The sequence below is a fragment of the Toxorhynchites rutilus genome, chromosome 2 (genome assembly GCF_029784135.1).
Source record: "Toxorhynchites rutilus septentrionalis strain SRP chromosome 2, ASM2978413v1, whole genome shotgun sequence".
Taxonomy (NCBI): domain Eukaryota; kingdom Metazoa; phylum Arthropoda; class Insecta; order Diptera; family Culicidae; genus Toxorhynchites; species Toxorhynchites rutilus.
This window is the reverse complement of record NC_073745.1, coordinates 291,883,917-291,909,792: the sequence shown is the minus strand read 5'-3', so window position 1 is coordinate 291,909,792 and position 25,876 is coordinate 291,883,917. Positions and strand designations below refer to the sequence as shown.

Genomic DNA, 25,876 nt, shown 5'->3' with positions numbered 1-25,876 from the left:
TCATTATAATATCAAATTATCTTCAGCTGAGATTTTTGTATGGGATTATTATACCACATGAAGAAAAGTTTTCCACTCACATTGAATACCAGTTTGATACGAAGAAGATAATTTTCATTAATGATTTTCTATTTGAAAAGTGCTCATTCTGCCTGAAAACTCATCATTATCTTCGACACTTCACTAACTCGTAAAACGTAGTTCAATGGCGTGCCGTTCATTTCGTGAAGTGTATTCGAGAATCAGGGCCAATGAAGTAATAGGTAGTAAAAATATTCTATATTTAATTTGCACAGAGCTCGAAAAAAACGCCCGAAATTCGTGCCTCTACACTAGAGAATACCACTTGCAGAAAAACAAATTTCAATTGCATAGAATATTAATCTGATTGGAAAAAAAATATTTCCATTCATAAATCTTATTTTGGAAATAATTTCAATCCACCTCAAAATCTATTATTGTCATTGTCGCTTTCCTAATTCGGAATACAAAGCTCAATGCCGTCAACGCGAATCAAACAATGCATTGTAGTTCCCCTCGATTTTATTTGAATTGCTGAGCTTACTTTTTTGTCCACTTACCGAATGACTACTGCACAAGAACGCATCGCGATTGGGCGGTACGAATAGAAGTTTGACGCGAGTTTTCAGAATTTTTGGATAGCTATAATTCGTAATTTTCTCCAATCAACCGGAACAATATTATGCTCCAGAAAATAAATGAATAAACACCACAAGCGATGGTCTGTTACATCAAGAGGGTGTTTCAGCAATTTGAATTTAATTTAACCCGATCCTGGAGCAGAATTGTTACATGAAATCTCCCATCTTCCATCGAAAACAGGGAATCAAAATCGCACCTATCTTGTGGTATATCTCGAACAAGGGCAGAATCGGTACAAACCTTCCTTATGAATTCATCTATGTGAATATTCCTCGCTCTCATTCGTCGAAGAGCGATTTCTCATGTTTCGAGCCTCTTTCCCAATTTTTTTCATTGACTCCTTCAGCTGCCCACCAGCCGATAGCTTTGGTAGCCCAATTGAGAAGTTGGGATTGGCATTAAAACACCAACAGGTTGGGTTTTTGATGTTCCCTTGTATGCTGGACTGTTCATAGCTAAACCACACCCACGGAAGCCAGGAGGGATTTGATTTTGCTTGTTCGCTCGATTTTTTAGGCAAGCTAGGGTTACACATAGAGATATGTGTAACGCTAACCACTCGGTCATGGGAGCCACTGCACTTGCTACACTCGCCCAAGATGAATAACTCACCTCCTTTCAGGTGCATCACACGATACCACAAGCTCGCTCGCGTCTTCAATTGGCCCATTGGTGACAGCAATAGCAGGTTCCTCTGTGGTTAAAACCATATTAGACTGCAGTTCATCACCGACCAAAATCGACGACGGTGCAACTTCCGCTGCGCTACTACCACCAATGGTACAACTGCTACTATCCAGAACGGTTCCGTTGGTCGATGTCGGCGGCTGTGCGGTCGCTAGAATCGATTGCTGAAAACTACTAGTGTCTACTACGGGCACGGATAATGGCACATCATGTATTACATTACTATTTCTAGCATCATCGTTTTCAATGGTAGAACTGTGGGTGGCAGGTTTTTCAAATACAGTGTCTTCGTTGGTAGGATGGCTACAATGGAAAAAAGGCATTTTAATACGCAAGCCTCAGTCTCAGAGATAAAACCATACTTTGAGCTATTGTCAGTGACACCTGTGGAACTGGACTTGTTTTTGCTGGAATCGAGCGCTCCGAGCATAGCCGCTGTTGCCAAGGGATCGCTGTTTTCTTCTCCAAAATTTGAAAAGGTAATGTTTTCATTATTGTCGAAAAATGTCTTCGACGAAATATCGGTGATCGTTGCCGTCTCCGAAGGGTCCGAAAAATGTGCATCGAAATCTGCAAAACTGTCCGACCCGAAATTGGCCCAAGCATCAGATTCGTTCTCCGGATTCTGACAATCAATAGTCCCGACTTCTTCACTAGAGCCCCAGGGGTCAGCGTTGTTATCAACGTTTTCGGTGTTGTCTTGCGACGACGGCCAAGCATTTTTGTTGATGAACAAATCGATAGCACTCTTAAGATCCTCGTCGTAAGGCCTATGACCACCGCCGCCATCGCCACTCTCGGGCCCATCACTTTGGGTAGGTATTCTCCCAGGATCCGCTTCGCCTCCCTCATTAGCCTCGCCTTTCCATTCGTCATCCCCGTCAAAATCTATCATGTGTATAAACTGTTGTACTGATTTGCTGATGCTAAGCATATCCAAGGCCCACAACTCGGGGTTATTCACTGCTGTACTGTTGTCAAACATAGAGTTGGAATATTGGCTTCCCGCTTGGTTTTGGAATAGTGTAAGGTCGCATGAAAATTCTTTCTTTTGATATGGACAGTCAGCCTGAAGATAAAAATATTGTTAGAAAAAACATTGCGCATTAAAGCACAATAAAGCTTCCCACCAAAAACCGCTTTTGGATCGCAAGTATCGTGCTCAACTCGCCATTTGCGGGCTGAGTCACACACCGCCAGCGGTCTTTTATGTCTTCCCGCTCCAGGGTCGATTCGACTAAGGCACAAAATTCTTCCGACACGTTCATGTTCGTGACGAGCGCCTCAAACATGTCGATCAGGTGGCCCATGTAACCAAGCCGGCGGCACTCACGCAACGGTTTTTCCTTCCCTTCGGCGTCCACCGGTCTCTGCATCTCCTCGTTGTAATACCATAGGTCCACCAGACGGGAGGCAAGCTTGCAATCGCACATAATCTGTTGTTGACAACAAGAAAAAAAACCGATAATTCATTTGATTTCATGAATAATCATGACGATGCTTTTGGATACTCACATGTCGCTGTAAATGCGAGGTAAGAAGCATGGTTTCGCCCTCCTTCTGATCAAACGATTGAATGGCGTAGTTGACGCAAACCTTGACCTGATTATGCAAAAAATTGTTCCAACAATATTGCTTAAAAAGGTTGAGCAATGTACTATAGAAATCTGTTCCGCATATTCTGCAACGAGTAGAAAAAAATCCATTTTATACATGTGAACGAAATATCGGATCGAATGTAACTAACGTCCTGATAACATCACTGTTTTCGGTTTCTATTAATACTGTAAATAAATTACAAATCTGAAGTCTCACGTTTCCTAGAGGTGGTGAAAGTACGCCGACCGTGGTTATGATGTCGGGTTTCTGAAATTTAAACAGTGGTGAGACAGCGAAAAATTTTCTACTTTTCCACCAACCTGAGGCGGATTCTTTAAAATGTGGATAAACTCAATCATTCTCGGATGTATGACGTTTACTAAGCGTAGCACGACAGTGTCGTGATGCTCCTTTTCAGCATCGATTACCATTTGGAGTGCAGTATCGGAAACCGGCTCTTGTCTACAATCAGAGCAAAACAATTGATAAATTTCATAAATGGAAAGGGATTGGCTCGAGGGCCACTTACATAATCGTATTCTCCAGAAGTCGCAGTAGAATTTGTATGCCTCCGACGATTGAGCTTTCTTCGCTGTTCTCTTTTAGTATGATATCCAACAGCATCTGGGTGGTTGCTTCGTTCTCCAACGTTTCCAAGATTGGATCGGATGTTACTTCGTGAGAGAGAAAAAATCAAAAGCCTATGAGAATACTTCCAAACTCTGTCTTTAGGAGGTCAATATTTAATTTTGTGGAACTACCGACCGGAGAGAATAATGAGTATGAATTTGGAAAATAACTTCATGTTGTACGAAAAGAAACAAAACTAAGAAAAAAGGCTTCTAATTGAAACATAGAATTGATAATATATATAATCGATAGTGTCCTCGCAAATGCTCTGAAACAAACCCTATATGCTTAAACAATATGACCACGGTGAAGCACAATTCTTTTCCAAAGAAATCACCGTTTTCTATGGACCTCACGTCGTTCGTTACTAACTTAAACCATTCAAAATCAAAGAAAGTTGAAATGAAATTCATAAGCACATTCCGCTTGAGACGGTTGATTGTGTAACATTCTCAATCACTCACTTGAACTAGTTCTCAGCGCCCTAGACATTTGTGAAAGCTTTTACCGTTAGGAATACTTCTGCCGAATGACCGAAATTTCATACCAAAAAAGAACCACGCCTACGTCGTCAAAGATATGATGTTCAAACACATCATCATACTGAGGTCTGTTCAATAAGTATCGCGAATTTTCAATTTCGCGATTCTCGTTATTTTTTGTCACGTTATGTTGGTACTCAATACCTCTCACAAGTTCGATCATTTTGGACAATTATTTTTTACCCTCTGGAACGAATTTGGATCGTCACGAAGAAAGTTCAACAGCTCCTTAGCTATGTTGTACCGTGAACCCTCTTGAACATTTTGTCAACGAAAACTTTTGTAAAATTGTGTAAAATTGTATACAACCCATCTTTTGAATTAATAGTATGGACGCCATCTTTTAAAGGGAAAATACAAACATTTGGATACATACTTGGACTGTAAAGTAGTTCGCCTACCTTACAGTCCAAGTATTTGACTACCCCGAGCATCTGTCCACATCTGTGTGGGGGTGCAGTATGTTGCGAATGAAAATGGTCATCTCGAGTTTCAAAAAGTTACCCCTTAAAAAATGTTTACCACCTCGAGTAAAACACCCTATGAAAAGTATCAGCTCAATCGGACTTAGAGTGGCGCAAAGCGGTCAAAGTTTGAGTTTTTTGAAAATCGAAAAATCACTCAAGGGGGGAGTAAAGGATCGGGGTTTTCGAATTTTTTTTTTTTTTTTTGATACCAAATGTCTTAAAATAGCATGAAACGTCGAGACATGGCATGAAAAAATTTTTTTGTCAAAAATCGACACTCTGGGAAAATTTTTTTCTTGAGATATCTGTAAAACTCAATGTGTCATGCAATTTTAAGACATTTGGCATTAATTATTTTTTTAAAAACCCCGATTTCCGGTTTTCAAAAAACTCAAAATTTAATGTTTGCGACACCAGTAAATGAAGTAAATGAATTAGCTAATATTTTGCATAGGGTATATTATTGTGCAAATCAACATTTCGTAGCAAGTTCCGAATGAAAAATCGAGATAACTATTTTTATTGGCACCCTAAACCATACTTTTCGTTTCGCATGACGAAAAAAACCCAGAGTGCAGATTTTTGACAAATTTTTTTTTCGAGATGAAACTAGATCTCGATATTTCATGCCATTTTAAAACATTTGGCATCAAAAAATTTTTTTCGAAAACCCAGATTTCCTTTCTCTCCTCCTTGGGCGATTTTTTGATTTAAAAAAAACTCAATCTCTCTGATTGACTGGCATCCAGCGGCTGGAACCGGAATTATTTTTCCTGGAGACGACTCTGAATATTGCAACCCCGCCACTGTGGATAGGTCTCCCTGGACTAATTACCTAATTTAATACGGAAACCGGAGTAGAAATATCTGGATCAAACTGGATCAACGACAACGATATTTAGCGGATCCACCCTGGCATAGCAGGCTGAGCTAGCTCAACTGCCTAGGGCATGAACATTTTCTAGAACTTAGCGAAGATCGTTGGCCGTGACTCTGATGCTCACAGACTACCTTCGAGGCAGTTATTAATATACTCTGGTATACGAGGAGACAACGCCCAACATCACCATGAAGTCGGATTTTTACTTCACAACTTCAAGTTCACGTTGAAGTGAGAGCTTATAAACTATCCAAAATTACGCGCCGACGAACGCTGCCGAGCTACTACAACCATCTAAATGGCATCGTGGATAAGATCCCCAAATGTAATCTACATGGGCAATTTCAATGCGGAGATTGTCTTCACAATACGAACTAAAAGCGTGTCATTGAACGCCATAAGAGATCACCGATGGTCGCTGCTATCAAAAGGAAGATTCGGGCGAATCCAGTGCGTTCAATGAGAAAACGGCGAAAGGAACACGAGATCAGCGACATAACGACACAAAAGTTCGTTAAGGAAGATTCCGCTAATCTTGTTCACCAACGAGTCGCATTCCAGAACCGATCGATATATCAGTTTTCTCCCGGTGAAAGTCGTGGATAAGAACGTGTATTTGACCAAGCTTCCGATTACAAAGAAATGAATCCGGTGTTCATTGCAGAAGGCGACCGAGTAAACACAAAGATCTACATCGGGATTTTAAGTAAATATGTTCTTCCGTGAATCAAAGAGCAGTACGGTTCGAAGCCAAATGTTGTATTTCAACAAGATGGGGCTTCGTGTCACAACTCGAACCGCATTCAGAAGTGGTTGCAGGAACATCTGCAGATCTGCGCGAAGGATATGTGACCGCCATTCAGCCCCGAGCTTAATCCGATGGATTACTCAGTATGGCACGTCATGGAGACCTAGGACTGTTTTCTAAACGGCACCTCAGTACAGCAAGCCTCAAACAAACATTGACCCGTGCCTGAAGAGAAATGGATCCAGGCTACATTATTAGGAGCTGCCGGGCGTTCTGGAAGCATGTGGGGCCGTAACTGCAGCAATTGGGAACCTGATCGATGATTATCATAGTTTAAGACGCTTTTGAATATATAAAAAAAAATCGAAGCCGAGAATTTTAAAATGTTTAAAACTTTGACATTATCACACATACGGTAGACAGCAGTGCCTTGTTGAAAATTGACGCCAGTGTTTCTGGGAGCTTGTCTCCGCTCAAACACGTCGGTTCAAAACCATAGATGAGGCGGTTGTTGATGATCGATTTGATCACCCGTAGACGTATATCCCTGTTGTTGGGGTTCCGAGATTGCGCGTTTAATTGGGTGGCGCAGCTCTTTTTCACTTCCCTCAAGGTGCACTGGATGCTAAGGTTGTGATCGACCAATACTACAAGGATTTTCAGCGTTCAAAGGCGTGGGATGAAGACATTGTACAGTTTTATCTTGAAGTTGGATGTCTGGTGTATGTGGCTGCAAATCACCATATGGCCACTTTTCTACGGTGAGAGTTTGAACCTCCTTCCAGCGGTCCACTGGACGATAGCTTTGATAACCGTCATCCTGATACGTAGGATTTTGTGCGTGTCTCCTACCACCACCAGGAGAATGTTGTCCGCGCAGGCAAATACGAAAACTCTCCTCAGCTGGAGCTGGAACAGACTGTTGATGGCAATTAGAAAGAGGGTGATCGCAAGAACGGAACCTTTAAGCTTTCCAGTCTTTCGTGGAAATTTGCGAAGCTATTGTTTTCTATTTCATCTTCTAAGGTTCGACTTGTGGCAAAGATCTTGACAAAGCCGTCTACACCCCTATCTGCAAGCGTTTTCAGAACCAGCGGGAATCACGTACGATTATAGGCCCTCTCCAGGTCCATGCCTACCACTTCTAATGGCTTCAACTATTAACTCCACAAGTTGTTGGTGTCAGGAAGGCGAACTGCCGATAATCCAATTCTCTGTTTTCAGTCAGAAATGTGACCAGGCATCTGGTTCCCATCCTCTCCAGAATCTTGGATGCGCGGGAGGTCAAGAGATTTGATCGGTGACCTTTAACGGTGTTGCTACTCTCGCCAATTTTGTGTAAGAGTATCAAGATGCTATGTCCAAAACCTTCAGGGAACTCGTGGGTTGTCGTAGCAGGAACAGTTGTTTGAGCATCTTGTTGCCAACGCTATCGGGGCCAGTGGACTCTCCATTGGCGAAACGCAGGGCGACGGAAAGTTCATCGATGGAGAAGTTTATGCTGTGGGGTTTATCGGAAATAATGTCCACTCTCTGTCACGGAATAAACTCGGGCTACCGAAACATCGATGGCTGTCTTGTTGGTACCTCGACAGAAGATGTCCATGCCGTCGTCAAGGATCGAGAGCTCCAGCACCTCCAAAAGATCGGCGATGTGATTTCGCCTAACGTCTTGTAAGGAGTGTATCGAAAAGTAGTCTTAAACTTTCAAACATCAAAATAAAACCGAAAACGTTCAGAAAGTGTTTACAAAAGTGAATTTTATTAAATAATATCGAACCTTAGATTTAACTCCACTCATCAAATTCTGCACAGTAGTCTTTGTGCACTTTCTGGACGCTGCAGACCAATTCTTCTTGAACTCTGACATATTTTTAGACGCTGTACCTTCCTTCTTGAACTTGGCCTTGACAATTGCCGAGTAACATTCAATTGGCCGCAGTAAATCCGGCCTGAGGAGGAACCTCGTGCTTTCTATAAAGTGAAAACAATCTCTGCTCCCATCATTCTTCCACATAAATTAGAGCATTTAAAGTCCTTTTTTATGAAAAAAAAATTGAAGGGGTTGTATCCGAGACACGATCGCTTAGGACATAGGACTACGCAATCTTTTGTTTTTGAAATTTGTTGGTTTATCATTTCGGATAATTTTTGCGAATACGTCGAAATTTCATATATAATTCATTAGTAAAAAGTTTCGGGGATCCTGAAAAGGTTTAATGACTTGCGTGGTTTCCTAGAATCATTTCGAGAGCAACGATTCTTTCTTGCCATTGCGAGAACAATACACTAATTGGTCATATGTCGCAATTTGTTTCTTTATATCAATGCACGCATTGCACTGCGTATTTAGCGAGAGGCATCTTCCGTGCATCGTCATTCAACAAGCATCAAACACGCGTCTAACAGATGCAGCGATAAAAATGAAACATCGCGAGAATGACCGTTTATGAAAAATCGGTTCTCGACTCTCGGTCAAAACCGTCATCAAAGCTAGGAGCTTGTTGCATAAGAAAAAGCCGATGCGCACGAGAGCAAATACAAAAGGCAACTAAAAGTAACGAAGGTGTGCTATTCACATGTACAGGAAATGAACAAGTTCTAAGTTTCGCGCAACGAAAACAAGCAACACACACAAAGCCAAATTGTGTTAATTGTAATGCCAGATGCACTTCAAGTGAAATATTCGCTAGCGTTCACAGCTCGAGGGGAAACATAAAATACCAAACGAGCAGAATAAGCGACTTTTGTTGTTTCGGACACAGAAAGATTCTGAGAATTTTCCTCAGAGCAGATGCAATACTTACACGCTAGCGACAGCTTACTTACTATGGGTTACTTCGCACATATTCCCTTTTCGCTATCCCCATTCGTTGTTTCTATTCTAGCGGCTCTATAAGTTGCCCGTTATTGACAGCTCTGTTCGGGAAAGCACAAAAATGAACAGAACAAATGTATGGGAAAGTGGGAATGCTTAAAATTTCATCAATTTAAAACATATACAGACTATGGGATTGTAATGTATAGCATATCAAACAAATCTTAGAAAATTTCCGATTCGACTGGTATGCAAATCGTTGAAATCCGTTCGCAGAAAAAATAGTTATTAACGTTAACTTTATTTCATAAAAACGTGACATGTTTTCTGATTTGGCACCCTTAATGTATGACGTAGCCCTACGTCAAAAAGTTGACGATCGCATGCCACACGTGCAAATGGCCTGCCAAACGAGCACTTTTTGGCCGAATGTTTCCATCGTAACAGTCGTACCCGCTAATGGTACAATCGATTGTACGATTTGGTACAAAATTGAGGTCCCGGCAGCATTCTGGAATCTTCTTTGTCGTATGTTTCGTCATCCATGGGAACGCACTGAGTGGGATTGTTCAAAATACGCTCATATAGTTTCCGAGCTCGTGTTTTAGCTCGATCTTGCTGCGGTGTTTGTTTGGCCACTTTTTGCTTTTTTATAGGTCTTTAGACCATGTCTCTGTTCAATCCGCTGAATCATCGCAACACTTGTTTTGAACTTCTTGGTCAAAACACGAATAGATGCAGACCTGTTCTTCTGAATATAATTTATCACTTTTCGGTCCAATTCGGGATTACTTGGACCGGGTTTTAGTCCACTTCTGCTGAGATCCTCGGAAGAACACTCATGACCGAACTTTGCGACGATTCGTTTAACACTTTCTGGACAAACTTTAAACTTTGTTGCTATTTTGTAGTATTCCAAATCAATCCACGACATCAACTTTATGACTAAATGACTTGTATTTCGGTTTTTGACATGTAAACAAGGCGTGCTCTGATTACTAGACAAAAATAAGTTCACCAGTTTGTGTGTAATAACGCGTTACATGTTTAAGACTACTTTTCGATACACTCCTCAATTGTATTTCCCAGCCTCCCAGAACGGTTTTGGAGTCCTCCATGCCTTCCAGCGTCACGGGTAGCTTTTGTCCTAATTCCGCGATCCTGTGAAACGGCAGGTAGACACAGACGATGATCTAATTGGAGTTTCTAACTGCTATTATCGGCAGATCGATAATAATGTGTTTCCACAAATGGGGATTGCTCCTCTTGATACCCAATGCAAAGAATGGGATCCCCTTTGTATACCAGAGAAATTTACTGATGTCTCCTTGAGGAAGATAGACGAGCGGAGGAATGCCAAAGTCCCAATAGAACGAACGCCCGTCGACGCTACTATGCACTCGAGAGGGAAGTTGAGCGATTGTATGAGCGGGACAAAAGCGCGTGGGCCAATTCCCTTACCAGCGAAGAGGGAAGAATCGCAGCAACCGTTGACATCTGTCTTCTCTATGCTATATCCTGCAGCCTGAATGGAGTTAGGATTAATAGAAGGATGTCTGTGAAGGACGCGACCGGTCAATTGTCAACCAATCCGACTGACCACTTACGCTGGTTCGAGCCCCCCGAACAGTTGCTCTAAGTGCCGATAGTCAATCAGTCATAGACGCCTTAACAAGAGAATCCAGTGAAATGCATCACCTGCGTCAGCACGGAGACTCCATCATTGCGAGAGATTGGATAATAGAGGCGAATGAACTGAAAAGTTTAAATCCTCTTAAAGTCAAAAAAGAAGAAGAGAGATTGGATCAGCATTCGAACGTATGAAATCCAACAAAGCCATAGGGGTCGATCGCATATCAGCCGAGATGCTCAAAGACAGCATTCACCGCGTAAATTTATTGTATAGTATCTGAGATACGGCAACTTTTCCGGCCGACTGGATGCAGGGATACGAAGCGTAATGTTGACATGTGCTGTTTTAAAATTTTTTGATCGTCTCTACCACGAGGACCTCTGGAGCGCCCTGAGACACAAGAGAGTTCCGAAAAATATAGTCCAACACTCAACTCAACTGTATAAGGCTTTTCCATGTAGAGTTCTACACAACGAAGTCTTATCTGACCCAAGCCTATTATTAAAATATATTGACCCGACTGGTGTTATTAAAAATGTCGATTTTCGTTCTTAACAAGGAGTGTTTGCGGCATTTATTACTTTTGTTTTTTCATTTGAAGAAAAAAAAGTGGTGAAGCACATCCTTTGCTTGTGATAATGTTATTGCGAGAATAAGCACAAAAATGAAGGCTTTCACCAGGTGAAGCCGACCCATCCACTTCAAACCAAGTTAAAGCTTTGGACGTCAACACGGCTAATTCTTCTAATTTGACAATAGCGGGACAATCAGTGGATAGAGTCGAAGATAGCATTAGATAGCGGCACCAGTACCGGCATATTCGTTCCTATCAGGAAGCCAAGGACAGTTTTTGGGAGTTCACGAGACATGGAGTGTAACATCCCAGCTGAGGCAGACACAGAGGCGCAATGATAAATCCAAAACAGTAGACCGGAACCTAACCTGACCACAGGTCAAGGCGATAGCTGCGAATAGCCCAGGATGGAAGTCTTTCACTTTGTTACTATGTTTCTGCAATCGAACCCAGCAACATTAAGCATGTTTGGACTAACATGTAAAAAATATAGTTATAAAATGCCATTTTTCGGTACCTTGAACCATAGAGAACGCAAATGTTTGCATTCGAGACTTTGCACTGCTTTCAAATGCTACACTTGGAGAAATCAAAAACAAGTTTTTCGAGAAGAAAAACAATAATAACGACGAAACCAAACATAATTTAATCAAACAAAACAAGAATGTAGCGATACTAAATCATTCGAGTGTCGAACCAAGAGAGAAAACAATCGGACAGGAACAATATGAATTACGATGTTAAGGCCGGTTTAGAGTTCCCGTGAACGTGAACTTGAACAGGTGGTGAAATAGGACAATCATTTCACGGTGAACTACATTGCGAACAAACAACTCAAAAAATAGTGGTGAATAGAATGATTTTGTTCACGTTCACGTTCATATTAAAAGTTCGACAGTGAACGTGAAGTAAATAAACATCGATCTTCAATAAAGTAATTCGGATAAAATATACAGTTGTTCACGAATCAATCCAAACCAACGAAGTTTTTTAACCCGCGCAGAGATCCGATTGATTGAAATTGCATCCATATCAAAATTTTCATTGAAAACTTGAGAATTGCTAAACATATCCTTTTACAGTTCACGGTGAAATAATTTTCAGAATGCCTTGGGACATTCGAACGTGAACATGAACGTGGAAATAGTTTGACGTCTATATTCACCACTGTTTTCACGTTCACGTTCACCGAAGTCGGTGAACTATGGTGAGTTCATCAACATCTCGATTCCACGGTGGAAATTCAGAACTGTTGTGAAATATTGAATTAATTCATTTTTATCAATATGAATTGTGTTTAAACATGTTTTTCAAATAGAAAATTTTTCTTCCTATCGTTTCAAGATGTTTTCCTCGCGTTTTATATATGGACTGATGAATTATTAACAAAAAAGTGTTTGTCCGCGTTCACGTTCACGGGAACTCTAAACCTACCTTTATGCGGTAAAAATTACCTTGGAAGTGAGAAGAGATCTTGCCAAGGAGCGTCGGAATGGCGTCGCTAAGGTTAACGTTGAAGAACGCAGTTTTCTTCAACTCAGCAGGAAGGATCTTTGATTTGAAATTGTCGATGCGTTTGCAGGTGGAGTGCAGTTTGTAGTTGCCTTTACGTTATGATATTGATTTCGGTTGAAGTTTTAATGCAATTTTGTTGGGGTTTTGTCGAATGTCAACCGTTTCATAGGAGTTCGAAAGATGTAGTGTTTCGTTGATTTACGATTCAGAGCATTTGCGGGTTTGGTATAAAGCAGGAGAGAAAGAAAATAACGGTAACAAAAAGGCAGTTTCTTTTGTAAAAGGTTTCAAAATCTTTGAGTAAATGCAACGGAAGTAAATCTGATACATCCCACCCGCTTACCTTTGTCTTGTCTCTCATTTTGTCGTTTGCATCTTCCTATCTTGATAAGTTCGATCAAAAATTGTGCGACATTATTGTGTTTTTGCGTTTCGCCTGGTAACTTCAAAAGGTTGATAATTTCAGCAACTAACTGTTGCTCATTAAGCCACTGGAAAAGGAACACTCATGGATTAGGAATTCGAAAGGAGAGAAAACAATAACAGCACAAACAAACCTCCAGTAGTTCTGTTTTGAGCTCGGCATCCTCGATGTCGGTAATGTAACACAACAGCAGATCGGTGATGACCTGGTTGCCAAAGTGCTTCAGCATAGTGTTGAGGAAACCTTTTCTAGACTTGATAAACTCTAATACTTGTAGGCACACTGACTTATAAGAGAAATAATCTTGTTCGTTACGTTTTGATATGAGCATCCCAAATGTTTTACAGAAAAACGATGTCAGCAGAGAATTGAGCGGCGGGTCCCGGAGCAGGAAACTGTACAGTTTGTTGAGAAAGTTCAAATTCTCGACCAGATGGCTCCGGAAGCACGGAACCTCACTGGTCAGTATTTCGCACGCCACATTGGAATGCAAAAAGCGTGTGTTCTCGTCGAGATCTTCCGGCGGCTCTTGGATTATCAAGTCTATCAGTTCATCGAACACCTCTGTACGGTTTAAACTGGAAGAAAAAAATCAAACACAGGATGAAAATTTTGAAGACGGATTCGTTTGTGGCCAACTTACTATTGAAGTAGTTTTGTGTTTTGAGATTTACATTCCTGCAACACGTCCTCGTACTCCAATACATCTTTAAGTGTAACTCCCTGTAAATAAATAAAAAACAAGTATATTTCAAACTTCAACTACATTTTAATAAAGTATTGTATTTTAAAACAGCAAGTAGAGAAAAGCGCATTGCCTTCAGGACGCACCGCCAGACGTAACGCATCATAAAGCTATTCATCCACATCCCGCCCGACATAATGGCTCATTCGTCTTGCGCTAGTGCCACGCTCTATTACACAAACAAACACTTCATTTGTGAGCTAGCTCTGTGCTTTTGGAGAGCCTTGTGAGCTGCTCAAGATGGTATTATGATAAACTATGACAACAGTACAACCGGAGAGGCCGCCGAACCGTGACCACCATACATGGCCAGCCAGCGCGGCACAGTTCATTCTTTTCGTGATTGCTGGTTTCAGCTCGCCGGATTCACAATGTGCTCATGTGCTGACGTTTGTCTGCACTGAAAACAAAAAAACGGCTCGCCGTTTACATTTCCACATATATTTTAAACACACACTTGAAGGGTTGATTCGCTTTGGTACTTGTAGGCGGTATAAATTCTTATCGAGCTAGTTTCACGTATCTTATCTTTGGCGCCTAAGCGCATCGGATGGATGCATTCCAGCGAGTTTGTGCTAATCGAACAGAATTCGATCGATCGCCAATGGGTCTAAATGATTTACGAACAAATTGTGTTGCTTGCAAACGTTATGACGTATTGATTGCCAGGGAATTTTCTTTTTGGATGGCGTTATCGTTACAAGAAGAACTTAAACTTCTTAGTTGAGATTTCTATGTATTAAAATACATAGAAAAATGATAAATATAAAAAACTTTTTAGGTTATACAGTTTCATTGTGATTAACTTTCCTATAGGGGAAGTGGGGGCATAGTGGTCACCCTATGGAAAATACCCATTCCCAGCGTCCACATACCACTTCAATTTCCGTTTCTTGAAGAATATTATAGTTTCACTCATTGTTGTTCAAGATAACAAACGGCTTTTGCCATGAAAATTCGAAATAGTACACTTTTCGTCATTAGAAAAAAAGGTGAAAAATCGAACTTTTTTTTTTGCCTGGAGGTAAAGTGGTCACTCGTCCATATCAAGCTAAATGGAATAGATTTATGCGTTTTTTTCGTCCAAATTTGTTCAAATCATATTTGATATAGTAGGTACATGTATGAAATTAGCTCGGCCTATTCACCTAGAGTCTCAACTGAAATTTTCTAATGTATACAAAACCGTAGTAACGTTCTCTGTGGAACTTTTGCCGTCTCAACATATGCATTAACTAGCGTCGTCATTTATTAATACTTAGTTGAGATTTCTTAGGCCAAATAACACGCCTTGAACGTATTCCGAGGGGCAAGCTCTTGAATACGCGTGACCACAGTGCAAGTCGAAGGAAATTTCTTTGACGAAAAATTCTCCGGCCAGAACGGGAATCGAACCCGAACACCCGGCATGACAATGTGAGACGCTAACCACTCGGCCACGGGTGCACAGCTATTTAAATGCTAATTAATCTCTGATATTAAACAAAATATCAGTTCACCTCTCCCAGAATATGTGAACAGTCGTCGATGATTTGTCCAATATATCAGATCGAATAAACTAAATTTAACGAGAAATTCCTTAGATACCATATGTACAGAACTACGGCCTAATGGCTATCGAAAGAGCAATTTCTGTTTTTGTTTATATTTTGACATGCGACAGGTCTACTGAAGTACAGGGTGACTCAAAAGTCATTAAATTCTTCAAACATAAGGTGCTATCAATATGGCATCTATAGTCAATAGTTATACTATCAAACAAGCAAGTGACCACTTTGCCCCCCATGACCAATTTGCCCCCAGTACCCCTACTTACGCATAGGTCTGACAGACCGAGAATCAATGAGGTGGCTGAATCAGATAACTATAAAAACTGAACGAAGTTAAGTAAGAAATATTTTCTGTAGTATTTTCATTCAATTATATCTTTTTCTTTTAAATTATTTCAAATACAATCTTTTAAATACAAATACAATCGTTTGTCTGCTCTCAGCCTTAAAAGGAAGGAATCATGCTAAAAACCTTGTTCGACGAAATAATATTTTAGGTTTTTTTCTAAACGAATTTTAATGTCTAGTGAACTTTTTCACAAATGTATACGGAGTTTCTATGAATAATAAGTAACGATATTCAGTGTAAACCAAATACTATTAGCGTGCCAAGATAAGATGATTCCTTTCAAAGGAAATTAATTCCGACCGCAAAGGGTTAATGTATATCTGAACCCATAACCAAACAGCTGTTCGAAATAACCGAAGGATTTATTCCCTTTTTCGAAAAGCTGGTCGATGATGGGTTAACATGACTCAACGCAAAAACAACGTAGGACCTTCAGATAGGCACAGTTATTTACAATAAACGAAGCTTTTATGAAAAGAGGTTTAACTTCTTGAGGAGCTTCCGCGGTTATTGATACGCGGAAGCTCCTCAAGAGCTTCCGCGTATCAATAACGATACAACTGCTCCATCTTTGCACACTCTTCTCTTCCAAATGAACGTAACTTTCCCAAACAAGATGAGCGGAGCTCTAACAAGACGCAGACTTCAACACCTTGATGAAGCTATTCTGGAGCACAAGGAAATTTGGTCTGAGTCGCCGATCAGGATTATAAATTTTATCAAACAGATTATTCCTGATTGGCACCTATCTCGCTATAGCTTTCAGTCTACTCCTCCATGTGTGTAGTGTAATATAAAAAAAGGGGTATACTACAATAGTTCAAAATAATGGACGCAGTGGTTCACATCCAACAGGGGAAAAAATGTTCACTTGAGCCACTTGTTGTACCGTATGCGGCAGAATGATTGCACCATTTGGTAATGTGAATATTTAAAAACATTTAGCACATTTTTTAGTAAAGCAAACTCATTTATTCCTCTAGTAAACTATTGGACTTAAAACTAGATTAAACTTCGATTGAGTTGCCATTATTAGCAATAACCGCTAATTAATACGCTTCCGAAACATTCGATCGTTCTGATAACATCTCCGAATCTATTCCCGTCCAGACTCGTGTTATAGTTCGCTTGAGAGCAGTTGTGTTTTTGTGGCGCTTAGTACAGGCCTTAGCCGCCAAAATGCGCCATACAGAATAATCCAAATGATTGAGATCTGGACTGGATAGGAGCCACATGTCTTTTGAGAAAAACAGAAAATGTTCCTCTAGCCACCTCCGTGAACGAATTGAGGTGTGACTTGGAGTACCGTCCTGCTGAAAGACCACATTTGGCTTAGATCCATATTCCTTCATGACTGATGGATGTACAAATTTACTTGCAAAACTGTTATACACTTCCGTGATCACGTTAACGCCTTCTGGAATAAATACTGGGCTTCGAACCTGGCTTTTGATTTTCCGCTCCAGCGGACCGTTTTTCCGCCCAAAAAGTTCTGAAGGTGTTGATGATGCATAATTTGAGGTCGTTGGTAGCTTTTTGGGTCTTGGTATGTGGTGTCCTGAGCGTGTTCCCTACCGCGACCTGAGAATGTCGTTTTCATAGATGAATACGAGCACTCACTTCGGTAGTACCCAGAAAATGATGTTCGTTACTATCAGGGAGAGCATGACGACTAAGACGGAACCTCCTATACCAGTTTCTTCGTGGAGGCGCTTTGCCGTGAAGTATTCCACAAAGTATAGCAGGTTTTCATCTATCTCCCATTCTTTCAATGTCTTCAGAACTAGTAGAACACAGGTTGTTTAAGCGCCTTCTTCAGATCTAGGGCTCCCCGTGCTGTAGATCCTTTCTGGTTTCAACTACCACTTCTTCAAGGTATGCGGAATACATATTTGTGCCTATCCCGATCGGAAGGCAAATTGTCGGCAGTCCCACTTCCTGATTTCGATCAAGTAGGCCGTCGATTCGCCATCATTTCCAGGGTCTTGTACGCATAGGAGGTAAAGGGTATTGACCCTGTATCCTTTCATGGAACAGCAGAAGTCGTACTCGAACAAAAGATCATTTCGTTAGACTTCTGTGTGGTGCTCGGGTTGACTTTGATGACCAGTAAATCCCAGTCAACTTTGTCGAAGATCCACTATGTTCTTCATGTGGATTTAGACGGCGGCGCTTTGAGCGTGATCGAAATCGGATATTGATCACTCCCACGTAGATCGCCTGCGATGGCGATGGTGACTGGCTAGGTCTCGTCGATGCAGTTGTACGAAAGCTGGAAGGCTGGGCTTGTGCGTCCCGAGATCATGTATAACTCGCACGTGATCCGTCGGGGAACGAGTGTTTCTGTCCTTGTGCATCCCAAATGTTCGTACAACGGAAACCACTTTCCCCCGGCGCTGACGGTTGTCGTCAACTACTGGTGTGGGTGTAACGTCCGCACTAAGAGGTATTCTCCGCATCGTCGATCTGGTTCTTCGTCCTTGGGTTGCAAAGGAGATCCAGCAGTTACGGTGGGGGGTGATGGTGGTTTCGCCATATGAACCATTTGATCATATGGACCAAGTCGGTAATACCGGCCATCTTTTTGTAGCCAGCATAGAAAATCATGAGCATAGACATCATAACCTAAAATTAAAAATGAAGTGCTTTGTGCGATCCTGCAGCAGCGATTCCAATAGCAAACCGCCTAATAAAGCATCCGGATAGGTATACAAACATCGCTTGCTAAAGGAAATTATCCAACGTAATCAAATGTTGAACATATATGTATCAAGACTGACTCCAAACAATAAAAAATTATAGGAAGTTGTGTCCAAGATACGACCACATTGTTGACGTAGAACTACGCTGTTATTTTATATAAGTCGCTCGTTGATACCTTCGGATATTATTCAATAATGCTGTGAAATTTTAGAAACAACTGCATAGTAGAATAATCTCTGAAATGTTTTTTTCATTGTAGAACAAGCTGACGATAATTGATTGATGATTCATTCTTGCCTTCGCAGAACAATACACTAGCTGATCTTATGTCACAATTTATTTCATGTCAATGCATTGAAAATTTACCTCGAACGCTATTCCGGTGGCCTTTTTCGCAATTGACATAGACTCGGCTACAGTCGATTATATACATGTTGCACCAGTACCATTATTCCACATCTCATAACTACATCAATATATCTTTGGCACCGCATGGAAACAACAACAATGACAACACTTGCAAGTATTAAATATCATGCTACATGTTATTTAGTATTGCCTCAGTGGAATCGCACCTTTAGGCATCGTCCGTAAAACGTGAACTTGAAACTACTAGGAATATAAACACTTCTCATCATTTTACTTTATTCTCAAAAGAAACGCTTCTGTTAATATTACTGGCCTCGAAAAAAGTTGCATTACTTTCTCATGCTCGAGAGAAGCGCAACTGTCACCCTTAGTGGAGGAAGTTTTGCTACTGGCCTGCTTGGGAAAAGACTGAATTATGCCACACAGCATGTACTCTGCTGTAAAACCCATCGATGCGAATTCGCTGATGAGTTTGTCAAGAGCGACCGCCTTCACCACCAGCGGGGGGAGCTTGATTTTGGTTGCTGCCTGGGTAACGGCGTTTACATTTTCGACCGACGCGCCGAAGTCGCCTATTTCGCTGTTGTTCGATGCGATGTCACACTCGCGAAGGCTCGGTTCAGTGCGAGCGCTTTTAACTGCACCAACATCGCGTGCATCATTAGATGACGCTTGCTTCGAAATTTTATTGCCCCTGGCAATGCGTTCGTTTTTTGCAGGGCTCGAGCCTGCCTTCCTCTTCTTCTTGCTCATCACACATTACGCGAAGCGTCTAATTTATGACGTGGAAAGAAAAACACACGATACGAATAACGCGAAAAACGAACAGAAAAACCAAACGACGATATCCAAGTTGGATTACCACTGGTGGGGTCCAATCTTAGATCGAAGCGCAGCGAAAGCAAAGTGAACTGGATTGCTCAACAGTCCGATGCCGAATGAAAGTTTGCCTCAGCGAGATCCACTGTTTATACTCTGGGCAAGTATTCCCCTTCATTCTTCTTCTTTTCCTTTGTTCACAGAGACTTTAAATCCTACGATTTCCCCTTCGTTGCTCGTTATTGACAGCTCTGTTCGGGAAAGCACACAAATGGACAGAACAAATGTATGGGAAAAGGGAAACGCTTAAAGTTTTCATTAATTTTAACCATTTACAAACCAGGGGATTCGAATGTATATCATATTAAACAAATCTTAGGGAATTTCCGATTCGTTTAATATATAAATCGCCAAAATCCGTTCGCGGCAAAAATAGTTATTAACGTTAACTTTATTTCATAAAAACGTGACCTGTTTTCTGATTTGGCACCCTTAATGAAAGACGTAGTTCTACGTCAAAATAAGGGAGCCCTAAGCACCAGCCCTGATTTATGCTGTCTACGCTAAATTTCTGTTTGTTGGGATAGGGTTGCCAGAGCCTCGGTTAATACGGGAAACAATGCGAAAGTTATGCCGTTATTATTATGGTTTGGTGAAACGGTCGGTGTTATTTATTATGAGCTGTTGAAATTGAACGAAAACGGTATCGAATTCGATTGATACGACTGAGCCGAGAAACGGACACGAACAGAGACACGAGAAAGTGATCCTAAAAAGCCTGCAATGAACAAAATTTAGAATAGTTCATTTGAGACCTTGAAATAATTTTGCTTTTCCATAGAGCAAAAAATTCGAGGGGTTGTATCCGAGATGCGACCGCTTTGGACGTAGAACTACGCAATCTTTTTTTAAAATTTGTTGGTTCATCATGTCGGATATTATTTGCGAACACGTCGAAATTTCATGAATAACTCTTTAATAAAAAAGTTCCGGGGACCCTGAAAATGTTCAATGGCTTGCGTGGTTTTGTAGAATCATTTCGAGAAGCAACGCTTCTTTCTTGCCTTTGCAAGAACAATACACTAATTGGTCATATGTCGCAATTTGTTTCTTTATATCAATGCACGCATTGCACTGATTATTTGCAGCGATAAATGAAACATCGTGAGAATGACCGTTTATGAAAAATCGTTTCTCGACTCTCGATCAAAACTAGGAGCTTGTTGCATCAGAATAGAGCGGAAGCACACGAGAGCAAATACGAATGGCAACTAAAAGTATCGAAGGTGTGCTATTCACATGTACAGGAAATGAACAAGTTTTAAGTTTCGCGCAACGAATACTAGCAAGACACACAAAGCCAAACATTGATAGCTAGGAGCGACCTATAATCATTTTCACTTTCACACTCTTTTTTCGCCTGCTTTGCCATTGCTATTGTGTTGATTGCAATACCAGATGCACTTCAAGTGAAATATTGGCTAGCCCTCAGAGCTCGAGGGGAAACACAAAACGAGCAAAATAAGCGACCTTTGTTGTTTCGAGCACAGAAAAATTCTGAGAATTTTCCTCAGAGGAGATGCAATACTTATACGCTAGGGACAGCTTACTTACTATCAAGTATGTAAAAGTTCATTCGCTCATTTCTTCACACCTAATTATAAATCACTCTTGGAATAAACATGGTGAAAATATTGCAGCAAGCAACCGTGAGATTGCACGATGAATCATATTTCTATCCCCGACCATCTTCATTCGGGACTGAGAGTGAACATAACAAAACAAAGAGTGGAAAACAACATTCAATGAAAGAATACTCCTTTGGAAGGATCGCACGAAACAAAATAACGAGTGAGTCAAAATAGACTGAATCTGCGTGTATGTATGATTTTATTTTCCCTTTTCTTTGTCAGCATTCAAGTGCACATGAATCTACCTTGCTGCTCACCAAAAACTTGCGTTAATATGGTCTATTGCGTTGCTTTAGATCGTTTCATACTAGAAACAAAAAAATGTCATTGCAATAGTGCACAGGAAACAACTCGATTTCAACTATCTACCTATATTTTAATGCCGCGATCGAGGCTCAATGATTGCTCATTGAGAGAAAAACGAATGATTTTACAGAGACTCGCTGGCTCAAGCAAATGTTTTCAATTTGATTCTCTCACCATCTAACGTTATTCTGAGAGGCAAATGAGGGAATGCAAAATTCTCTGAGAATAGATGAGCGGAATCGAGACAGTATTTTTCCGTTCAAATCAAGAATGAACTTTGCGATGAACTTTTTTCTGTCTCAAATAAAGTGAGGCATACACGGAGAATAAAAGGGTGAGTTTTATCTGTGAACGAATTTCGATGCTATGTTGCCCATACCTGCTTACTATGCAAGGGTGGAGTTTACTTCGCAAATATTTTATAATATATTTTCACTATCCCCCTTCATTGTTTCTATTCTAGCGGCTACATAAGTTGCCCGTTATTGATAGCTCTGTTCGGGAAAGCACATAAATGAACAGAACAAATGTATGGGGAAATGGGAATGCTTCCAATTTTCATTAATTTAAACCATATACAGACTATGGGATTGTAATGTATAGCATATTAAACAAGTCTCAAAAAACTTCCGATTCGATTGAATGCAAATCGTTAAAATCCGTTCGCAGCAAAAATAGTTATTTACGTCAACTTTATTTCATTATAAAACGTGACCTGTTTTCTGATTGTGTACCCTTAATGTAAGACGTAGTCCTACGTCAAAAAGTCACAGGAGGGTTGTGTCCGAGACACGACCGTATAGTTGACGTAGGATTCCGTTAGGCAATCTGTTACATGCTGATATGTTTGGATAAGTTTGAAGATTGCATATTTTTTCTGTATTATAGTGTCTTTCAGCACTTTTGGCTGGTTCGTCACTTTACTTCCATTTTGGGAACAATGTCGGGAGTGAGAGTTGAACTCGTGACCTTTAGCGTGACGATATGGATGTTACGCCAGATCGCCTCCATTGAATTACATCGTTGAACTCTTTGATAATGATTTGATGGCTCTATTTCACTCAATTAAAAAAAAATTATGGAATGCCGAAATCGATTGACGCATAAATCTCATCAATTCATCATGAACTGACTTGACTGAGCAATAAGCGTTCGAAATTGGACATTTTTCACGGTACGATCGATTTTCGTTTTACAGTTTGTACCCCAAATGTGATCCCGAAAGACGTAATCCTACGTCAAAACAGCGAGAACTTAGTCGCGCACCTAATGGGAGTATTGTATTGATAAGAATACTTTCGTGCAATTAATATCACTCTGAAAGCTGTCAGAAGCTTTCAGAAGTTATGATATTTTTGGCTTAAGTTCAACCCTCTTCAAACCCACCGTGTTTGCTTTTTTTCTAACACCCCATTGCAAACTCCTTGCTAGATCAGCAAATTTGTTAACAAAAACGAATTTAAAATTGCTTGGAACATCTTTTCGTGTGATTTTAATGCTTAGAAGTCAATGAACCTTTTGAATTTGAATTGAACTTTGAAAAGAAGTATAATTGTATTGAAGAACTTTTGCACTGCAAGCTACGTGAAATCCATCTTTACGTATCGTCCGTCGTCCATGAATATCTTTCAATAGTACTTCGTTCGAATCGGTTTGTACAACTTCCGAGCGCATATTTTGGTCGATCTGTTTCAGTGTTCAATTTAATTTTTTTGCTGGCAAAAACACAACGACATTCTACTCGCAGATGAATTTTCCTGTAGTATTATATAGGACTGTAGTTTTGTTTAAATTGTGTTCTTGTTTTACTACCGATAGTAAGTTTCAATACCACACATGTTCTGATCCTTTTCTGATGACGGTTTGTCTAATAAACAGTTAGGCGTGGTCATTAAATTTTTCGGCCAGAATCCCGTGGGTGTCGGATGTGAAGATGCTTTGTTGTGCGATCTGCTATGTACCATCCGCTAATAATTGTCGAACCCTTGTTCCATAACATACCAATCAACGGGTTTATAGCCGAAGAGATAGACGACATTTGATTCTTTCAGTTCATATGGAATTTCGAATTGAGCTTTTAACCAGTTTCAACTTCATCTGGCGATTGTGAGATGATGAGTGTTGGGCCCTATTATGAAAATTGAATAGATCATCGCTATCACTAAAACATCAAGCAAAATTTCTTATTTTATAAATTGAGAGAATCGTGTGGAGTCGAACTGTGACTCGAAGTTCATGTGTTGCGAATTGCACATATTTAAAAATTTCTGAAATTTTTGAAAAGCTTCGAGAGAAAGTTCGAAAAATATATGTTTCACAATGACATTGTTGGTAGTCGAATTGAATTCCGCGTTTGCGGAATTAAGCTTCGTGTTCCGTTAGTGTGAGGCGAAAATTATTCTCATGTGGAAAATAAAAAAAAATATTCTCATGTGGAAAATAAAAAAAAATATTCTCATGTGGAAAATAAAAAAATATGAATCAAAATTTACTTTACTTTATCGAACATGTGTTCCATGTAACGGACAAACATGATATTTGCAAATGAATCAAGAATATTGAGCAAACATTGTGTCTGAAAATGAATTAATATCATAATGACGATTTTCGGTAGAAGTGATAGGATATTTAATTGAACCCACGAACTATCCAGATCGATAAGAAAACGTAAAAGTTCGAAAAAAAATCATATCAAAAGAATAATTTTAGGCGGGACGAAATTCGCCGGGTCAGCTAGTAATTAATAATCCGCATAGAACTCCACGGGTTTCCACAACTATCCAGATTTATGCCGTCAAAGGATAGGAATAATCTTCAAATATTAAACTGATTCCGCACTTCAAATGATTACAGTTTTTAGTTACAGTATTTATTCGAATGATGCAAATTTACTAACCGGATCGGATCGATCTTGCGCGAATGTAATCGCTCAAAATTAGAACCCCATAAACTAATCGCGACAAACAAATTTATACAACCTGTACAAATGGGAAACACCAACGGACCACCTAACCAGCAGCACTGGTCGTCTGGTCGACGGTGATTACTCACCTCTTTGCTCAACAGACTGTCTATATTGGACAACGAGTTTGCACTGTCCCAAAACATGACGGCGGTGTGCTCTCTGGGAGCCGGGTGATGTCTACGTATTTCCTCACAGGCGGCAGCGGCGGCTAGCTGTGACGGATACACAACTTGTTGTCCAGATGTTCTCTCGCTTGCTCGCCTTCTTTGCCCCCTTTTTGCGTCTCACGACGACCGGGAGGTTTTTGGTTTCGTAGAGAGAGCACGTCTCTGCGCCGATATTAGTTGCTTCAGGCGCTGCTGCTGCTTCTCGTACACTTTTTCTCTGTACGCACTATCTCTCACACACAGTTTCGCGATGAAGTAACTAGTTTAAATTTTAATTTCATTCAATATATAACACGTTGATGGTGATAACACAGCACTGGAATGGAAGAAGAAATGATAAAATTGTGATCAAAACATATGATAATCGTAACTTTTTTTATGGGTAATGATAATTGATAAAAATACTATCTGTTGACGGACTTTGCTTACGATACATGTCGCTGAGACAGGCAGGAGGATACGAATGCCATCTGGGCTTATTTTTAAATCGTCACAGAAATCATCGAACCATAAGTCAAGAATGAAATTACGAAAATACTACAGACAAACTCGCACACACTTGGCAGAAGCGAAGGAAAAAAAAGAGTGCAACCATTCGTAAAGTATACAGTTACTAAGAGGAGAACACTCGAGTGTGAGGCAGAATAGTGAAAATCAGCTCTCTTCTGAATGACGTCAGGTTTATCAATCATTTAGCACTGCCTCGTTGTTTCTCGATGGTCAGCAACAGACAGGCGAATGTTGTCGAACAAACAGAAGAGACCCACCTTCTCTCAAGGGTGTTTGCATCGTTCGTAAAACATGTTGTTTTCATTCATGAGCATTGATCGAAGGAATATCAAGAGATGTATTATTGACTGGAAAATTATCATAGTAAAATGATAGATCGATTAGACTTGTAGTAACGTTAGTCGACGAGTGTATACACGATACTAGATATGATAGAAATGGCAAGATTGTAATATTTTTAAAATTTTTGCTTTTTCGTATAAAAATCGGTTTCAATTAGGTGTAAGTAACAGAATCCTTTGG

At 40.4% G+C, this 25,876-nt stretch overlaps 1 protein-coding gene across 1 annotated transcript in view; it reads right to left on the bottom strand.

Annotated features, from left to right (window-relative positions):
• Positions 1–25,876, bottom strand: part of LOC129768138 (serine/threonine-protein phosphatase 6 regulatory subunit 3) — a 46,338-nt gene that overhangs the window by 7,192 nt on the left and 13,270 nt on the right. The window contains exons 2-12 of the mRNA XM_055769577.1: positions 24,764–25,160; positions 13,824–13,903; positions 13,314–13,758; positions 13,100–13,247; positions 3,479–3,623; positions 3,270–3,411; positions 3,098–3,216; positions 2,866–3,031; positions 2,481–2,786; positions 1,713–2,419; positions 1,276–1,653 (exon numbers count right to left, since the gene is read on the bottom strand). Of these exons, the coding sequence (XP_055625552.1) occupies positions 1,276–1,653; positions 1,713–2,419; positions 2,481–2,786; positions 2,866–3,031; positions 3,098–3,216; positions 3,270–3,411; positions 3,479–3,623; positions 13,100–13,247; positions 13,314–13,758; positions 13,824–13,903; positions 24,764–24,820 (2,693 nt within the window). The 5' untranslated portion in view covers positions 24,821–25,160. The remainder of the gene's footprint in view (positions 1–1,275; positions 1,654–1,712; positions 2,420–2,480; positions 2,787–2,865; positions 3,032–3,097; positions 3,217–3,269; positions 3,412–3,478; positions 3,624–13,099; positions 13,248–13,313; positions 13,759–13,823; positions 13,904–24,763; positions 25,161–25,876) is intronic.